General features: G+C 33.1%; 1 protein-coding gene across 1 annotated transcript; it reads right to left on the bottom strand.

Moving 5' to 3' along the window:
• Positions 1-1,271: 1,271 nt before the first annotated feature.
• LOC113737011 (anthocyanidin 3-O-glucosyltransferase 2) lies at positions 1,272-3,199 on the bottom strand. Its single transcript, XM_027264257.2, has one exon. The coding sequence runs from the start codon at positions 3,082-3,084 to the stop codon at positions 1,639-1,641; it is 1,446 nt and encodes a 481-aa protein (XP_027120058.1). The 5' UTR covers positions 3,085-3,199; the 3' UTR covers positions 1,272-1,638.
• Positions 3,200-7,241: the final 4,042 nt, after the last annotated feature.

Here is a 7,241-nt window from a genome sequence, read left to right as displayed (position 1 = left end):
CCATTGTTGGAAATGGTTGTGAAGTAGTACTTAGTCGCCGTCGCTGTCGTTGGAGGAGGAGAAGGAGGAGCGGGAGGAGTGGTAGTAAAAGGTTGGGCCATAGTCATTGGTAAGGCTCTGGAGAAGACCAGTTTGTTTGAAAAGAAAAAAAAAAAAAGGAAGGCCGGCGCTGGAATAGGTGACCGGCGCCGGAAGCAGCGGCGGAGATGGTGGCCGGCGATAAAGGTGTGGTGGATCGGAGTGGGGGAGAAAGAAGAAGAAAAGAGGAAGTTTTTTGTGTATTAGATATTTTGAAGTGTGTAGGTTCAAAATTTTGATAAAGTTTTTTGGATTCCTGTAACTAAAGTTGTTAAAAAACTAGTAGCTAAAAAATTTGGTAAAAAACTCGGATTCCAAACAGGCCCATGGTTTCAAGATAAAATAAAAGATGATTAGAATAATGACTAATTTATAGGGGATGGGAATCGGTGAATTATGGTTTCTAGATAAAATAAAAAATGATTAGAATAATGACTAATTTATAGGGGATGAGAATTAGGTTCGAACATAGGATAACGGGTCAGGTTGATACCCATATGTTCTGGACAACCAGTCAACTCGAACGCAATTCGAAAAATTAAATGAGTCAACTCTCCTGACCCGAACACGACTGGCTAATTTTGCAAATTGCTTGAATCCGATCTAAATAACATGTTTTCTTAGCTTCTTTTTTTTTTTGACCTTCTCACCTTGTGGTAAGATGAACTTTTCTATAATGGAGTTTCCATAAAAATATAGAAAGTTGCTACCCAATCCTAGATTTCGCATAAGGTACTTATAGTAATTTTTTTGTTTCCTTTTTTAATAAAAAAGATCATGGATGAAAACAAAACTATGATACTTTCACAAATAAAATATCTTGATTTTGCATAATACTCATGATTCTATTCTTGTAATACTAATTAATAGCCTTGGTTAGTTTTTTATTTAATGCATGCTTCCAATTTATTTAGTATATTATAAACTTACACATTAAATGAGTTAATCGGGTTTAGGGTCAAACTTAACACACTAAACGCGTTAGTCGGGTCGAACAAGTCAACCCATGTTTGATCTGATTTGGATTTGTTTGCTTTGTGGGCTATACTCACTAATCTAGTGTTAGATTTGAGCTTTGCTTTCGAATCGTGTCGAGAATTGCCACTCCTATGAGTAATAGGTAATTAGACTAACAATATATATTGAACAAAAAAAGAAGGTAGCATTTGTCCTATTGTTTCCACTTTACAATATTCACTGAAGAGGCTTTTGCACTTATTCACTGTGGCGAACAAATTAATGGAAAAGGAACAAAAACAATACAATAAGCCCATCCAAGGATGTGTTTTTTTTTCTTTAAAAAAAAAACAAAAACAAAAACAAAAACTTGCTCATTATTTGCATTCAGCAATTTACTTGTCCTCTTGATATTCTCTCTAGCTGGAGCTTCCTTTCCAATGGGGAGCAACAAAGAAATCCACCTGCTGTGGTGGGGATTTCAGCAGACCCCTACCGTTTGTTGACAGTTTTAATCAAACACATGTAACTTTACAAATAGAGCAAATTAACATTTCAGTTCAGCACACAAGTTTCACCCTTCAAATCCCCAAGTTTAGCAATTCAAACGCCAGACTTAGGAAGGCTGCTGCAGATAGTATGTATGAGATTCTCAAAGGTCACATGAGATGATCCACCTTCCTTGATAGCCTGCCTACTTTTCTCACTAAGCTCTTTCACCCTTTTCCGGACTTCGTTCTCACCATCCATCACTTCCCTTATTCCTTTCTCTATTTGTCCTGCTTTCACCAATGGTTGATGCTCATTGGCTTCGTTGTAATCCAAACTAATTTCCACAGCTATTCCTAACTCTTTCACCAATTGGAAGGCATTCAATTGTTCATCTGCAACCAACGGCCATGTAGCAATTGGCACACCACACCAAATACTCTCCAACGTTGAATTCCAACCACAGTGCGAGACAAATCCGCCCACAGCCGGGTGTGACAAAATAGCCAATTGTGGAACCCAGCTGACAACCTTTCCAATCGAAGCTGTTCGATTCAAGAATCCTTCTGGTAGAAGAGCTCCATGATTCTCAACTTCCCCTGCAAATCCTATTTTTATAGCCGAGGGCCTCTTAAGAACCCAAATAAACCGATAGCCACTTTTTTCAAGGCCCAGTGCTATTTCTTTCACTTGATCTAATTTGAAACTTCCTGTACTTCCAAAACAGATGAAAAGCACCGACTTTGCAGGCTGATCATCCAGCCAATAAATCACTTCTAAATGGCCTTTAGTGGATTCTGCCTGGATTTGAGATCTATTCAGGATTAATCCCACAGGATAGATGGTTGGCACTCCTGTTGTACCGTAAGAATGTTTCATTGACAAAGTATCAATAGCCTGAGATTCAAAATCAGCAAAAGTGTTGATAATGATTCCCTTTGCTCTTCTATAATTGCGAGTATGCTTCAAGAACCTGCCTGACCAAACTCTCTCGGAAGTTGTAAATATTGGGAGTACACCAATTGGAACTTCGTTGGTAAAACTAGGAATGACCAATTTAGTTTCTCTCTGGAGTAAATGCAATGTTTTTATAGTTTGCTGATCTTCAAGTGCTTGGAAATGGAGCATAACGCCAAGACAGGCCGCACTACAAGTGAAAAAGATGTAGCTAGGAACACTGAGCTCGTCAGCTATATCCATCATTGGCGTGTTTATCATGTCAACAATAATCCCTGCAAAACCTTTGATTTTAGAGACTGTTTCTCGTACATTAGACTTGTGAAACTCGGTGAGTTGATGAAGGTAGATTCCTTGATGTGGAATATTCCATTGAGAGATGTCTGGCATCGGAAGGTGACGGAAATGAAGGCGATCAAATTTGCACGAGGCAGTGAGAGACTCGATTTTGGCAGTGGCTTCGGGGTCGAATGTTGAATTCATCATGAGGAACGAGATTGAAAGACAATTTGCTTTTTGAAGCATTATCTTCGCTAGCTCGATGGCTGGTACTAAGTGCCCCATCATTGGCGCCATGACCATCACTAGTTCAATTTTCTCCATAAATACTACTATTTGGTAAGGACAGATTGAGATTGGGGAGCAGAGAGTAGAAGCCTGAGAGGGATCTTTTATGAACTCTTTCTCTGGCTTCCTAAGGATGAACAATTCAATGTTGAGAAATAGGGAGGCGTGCTGTATATATACCGTTGTAGGTAACAGACAACTTGCGAAGTATTCTTGGACAATCATGATGCACTTAAAATGTGCATCACATTTTCATTAGACAAATACAATTGTCACAGCTATTCGTTAATATCTCCCATCCACATCGGTAAATTTTACGGGATGATTGAGACTGGAGAGAAATGAGGCTCCTACAATTGTAAGTTTTAATTGCATAGAGCAATGTAAGCACTAAAACAGCAATACTAAGGAAACATAGGTAAAAAAGAATGATAACGGGCAAATTTATAACAAGTTTCATTTGTATTTCAAACTCAATCTCATCTTCTAAATTGAAATTGGCCCTACATGAATCATTCTATGCAATCACAGAGGTGATTGCAGAGAACCATTCAGACACGAGAGTTGAACTGAGCATTATTGAATATTCTGATTAGGCAAGACTTTCCTAGTTATTAACATACTTGTTTCTTCCCATACAAGTTACGGCATTTTTAACAATGATTGAAGGATCCAACATTTTTAACACTAGTGCATGTTTTCTTCGGAACATGAACTTTTGTCAAATCAGAGTCTCAGGTAGGGCATGTGGATCCAACTACCTTTTTCTGTGCCTAAATTTTGTCAGATCAGATAGTCTCAGTGTCAAAATGGGTGATTTGGGCGGGTTTGGATTGGCTAAAATGGGTAATAGGTATTAGTGAGTCAACTCATTCATATCCATTTAATTAGATGGGTATAAATGGGTAAGTCAAAAAATGAATTGGATAACCCAATTACTCATTTATAACCTATTTATTTTAACTTTTTATAAACTTATTTAAATTCATTTTTGCAAACTAAGTTATCAATTTATACCACCATTTGCACTCATTATTAGTTTTAAATATTTACTTATAATGTTCAATAAACCTAATTATCAATTTTTTTCCATCCGTACTTTATGTTTCAAAATTACATACTATTTAATAATTGAACAATAAGAATATAAAAATTTAAACTAAGTACTATAAAAGTTAACATAAAAACTTAATCCAAAATTGTGAACCCCTAACATTTTTTTTCCTTATATAAATTTAAAATTTCATTTTGCAAAGGTAAGGAAAGAGGCTAAAACTTGTCATAAATTGGTAATGCTGAAAGATGAGCAGGTTAAAATTAAGAGAAAATAAAATGATAAGATAAAACTAAAAAATAATAATAATAATGAAACAAAAGCAGTTAACATCATGACAAATTGAAAAATCTGAAAAGAAAATGGGTGGGGAAAGAGAAGAGGTTTGGGGAAAGATATATAATACTAAATGGGTTAATTGGATTTGATGGGTTGTCCAACAATACTCATTTAATAAATGGGTATTATTGGACAACCCATTTATACCCATATGTAAAAACTTAAGATACCTATACCCATCTATTCATGTATGAGTATGGATAAATTTAGTTAATGAATTTGTTTGACACCTATAGTCTCAGGTAGGTCATGCGGATGGGCCTACCAAAAAATTCGAACATTCATGCACAAAGGTTCAGCTTTGCTCAAATGCATTTCAAAACCAATATCAGGTAGTTGTCATTATTGAATTAAAACAATTCTTCACGTCCACATTTCTATATTCTTGATGTTGTTCATATCTACACGATGAGCAGTGGCAGGAATATTCCATAAGTCATAGAGAGGGCATAATATATAGTGCGATGCAAGTTATAGGGAGGGAAGTACTATGCCATGATGTCTTATGATAAAGTTGAATTATTTTGAGGAGCATTTCTGCCATGGATGGAAAGGTTTCATAATTTTGAGGGCACGATTACACGGTGTTTCACAAGCTGAAGAGATGGCAGACGTCTACGGTATCATTATCATCAATATAATTAGTGAGGTTCCATAAGTTAAAAGGTTGGCACAACCATATTGCCATTTTAACTGGTGTCACGTGCTTTGTACATGATTATAATATCATCAAATATAATATTTTGTATGCATTAAATTTTTTTTGTGAAAATTTTTAAACAAATTTAATATTTGCATATTTTTCTATTTCTTTTTTACTTTTTTTTTTTTTAATAAGTAGGAGGTTTTGAATCTAGGACCTTCTACTTATAATCCCTTCCATCTTACCACCCAACCCAACTCTCTCCCTATTTTCTTTTTTATTTAATTTACCTTCTTTAATTAATTGTCCTTAAAACCATTATTTTAAAAGGAAAAAAAGGTTCACTAAATGTTGTATCAAATCAAATAAAGTCTCTAGAGAAATTTTAACAGATGAGGATACATTTGGTCTCTTTCAATTTATAATAACGGTTTTAAGGACAATTAAGTAAAGAAGATGAAAAATTAACATTTAAGAAAATAAAGATTTGACCAAATATGAAATGATTTGACAAAAATATCAATATTTTGAATGGAATGTACAATATTGATAATAATAATTATTTCTTTTGGTTTTTCTTTTTTCCAAGACAAATAAATTATGATAATACAGCTAAATTTTTTTATTTTTAATTAGATATAACATTTTTTTTATTTTTCGTTGGAGTTAGGATGACCTGAATTTGCACACTAACCAAATGTTAATTGTTTTCCAACCATTGGGGTTGACCTAATGATCAAAAGAGAGTTTTTAGAGTTTTCTCTAATGTCAGGTTCAGGATTCGAATCCTATACCTAACAACTAGGGATGAAAAAGAGTGTAGGGAGGGATGGGAGGCTAAAACTGAAATAAAATAAAATCAAAAATAATTGTTTACAAAAATACCAGTTGCATGCACTACGATTATTATTTTTCATGTTACATAAGTTGAATTTGTCAATTGCCTGATGAAATTCCTCAATATGAAATCATATGCAGTATTCATTGAAAATTGAAGAGATATGTATTCTTTGAAATTGAACTCTTTGTATTATTTTGTGTACTATTTTTGCTAACAATGGTGTGTAAATGTTCCACCACATATAAATTTTTTCTGTCTAATTGTTCATTTCTTGATAATTAAAATTTTATTGGTAGAGATAATTAGTTTTTCTTTTCTTTTCTTTTTGAATTTTTTAGATAGAATCCAACATAAAGCACAACCGACAAAGATTCTGTTATTTTAAGAGCACCTTGTTTTTGTATCAATAGTAATATTTTTGAAGATTTGAAAATTTAATTAGGCTATGACTAATTAAGAATTTATAATGGAAATGAAAAAGTGAAAATAGAATGCAAAGCAACGCAATAGTTTGGAGTGTTATATTTTGTTTATTATCTTAATAATTCAAATTTAATTAAGGTTGCAATCTTTTTTCGAAACTGCTATATTTATTGTTATTATTGAAATGCAATAAATCTAATTATTTGGAAGAAAGGTATTTTGGGCAAATAGAAAATAAAGACCAGTATTTAGTCTCTAATTCTTAACATTTTATCTTGCCATCAACCATTATTTTGCCTTAAATCAATACCCGTGGCATAATGAATTTTAATCATCATAATAAATTAAAAACTAAAGAGTGCATAATATAAAACTTCAATCATCAATTAATAAGGGCATAATCGGATTAATAAAAGCTAAGATCACAATAATGCTTACACTTACACTCCAAAGTGCCAAATTCATGTTACTTTTTATATAGTAATAATAATAATAATGAACCATTATTTTCTCCTAAATCAATAGATATTATATAATGAATTTTAATCATCACAATAAATTTAAAAGAGTATAATATGAAACTTCAATCATCAATTAATAAGGGCATAATTGAAATAACAAAAACTAAGACCACAATAATGCATACATTTACACTCTAAAGTACCAAGACTCATAATAATACTTTTTATATAGTAATGCTTCCTCAATATGAAGTTATGTGCACCATTTTTTGTAAAAATGAGAACTCTTTGTATTATTTTGTGTGCTATTTCTATTAACAATGGAGCATAAATCATCCACCACATATAATTTTTTTTTTGTCTAACTATTCATTTTTTGGGAGCTGAAATTTTATTGGCAGAGATAATTGAGTTTTTCTTTTTTTTTTCTTT

This window comes from Coffea arabica, chromosome 3e, assembly GCF_036785885.1.
Source record: "Coffea arabica cultivar ET-39 chromosome 3e, Coffea Arabica ET-39 HiFi, whole genome shotgun sequence".
NCBI lineage: Eukaryota > Viridiplantae > Streptophyta > Magnoliopsida > Gentianales > Rubiaceae > Coffea > Coffea arabica.
Note: the sequence above shows the minus strand (reverse complement) of the source record. Positions and strands in the feature narration are given on the sequence as shown.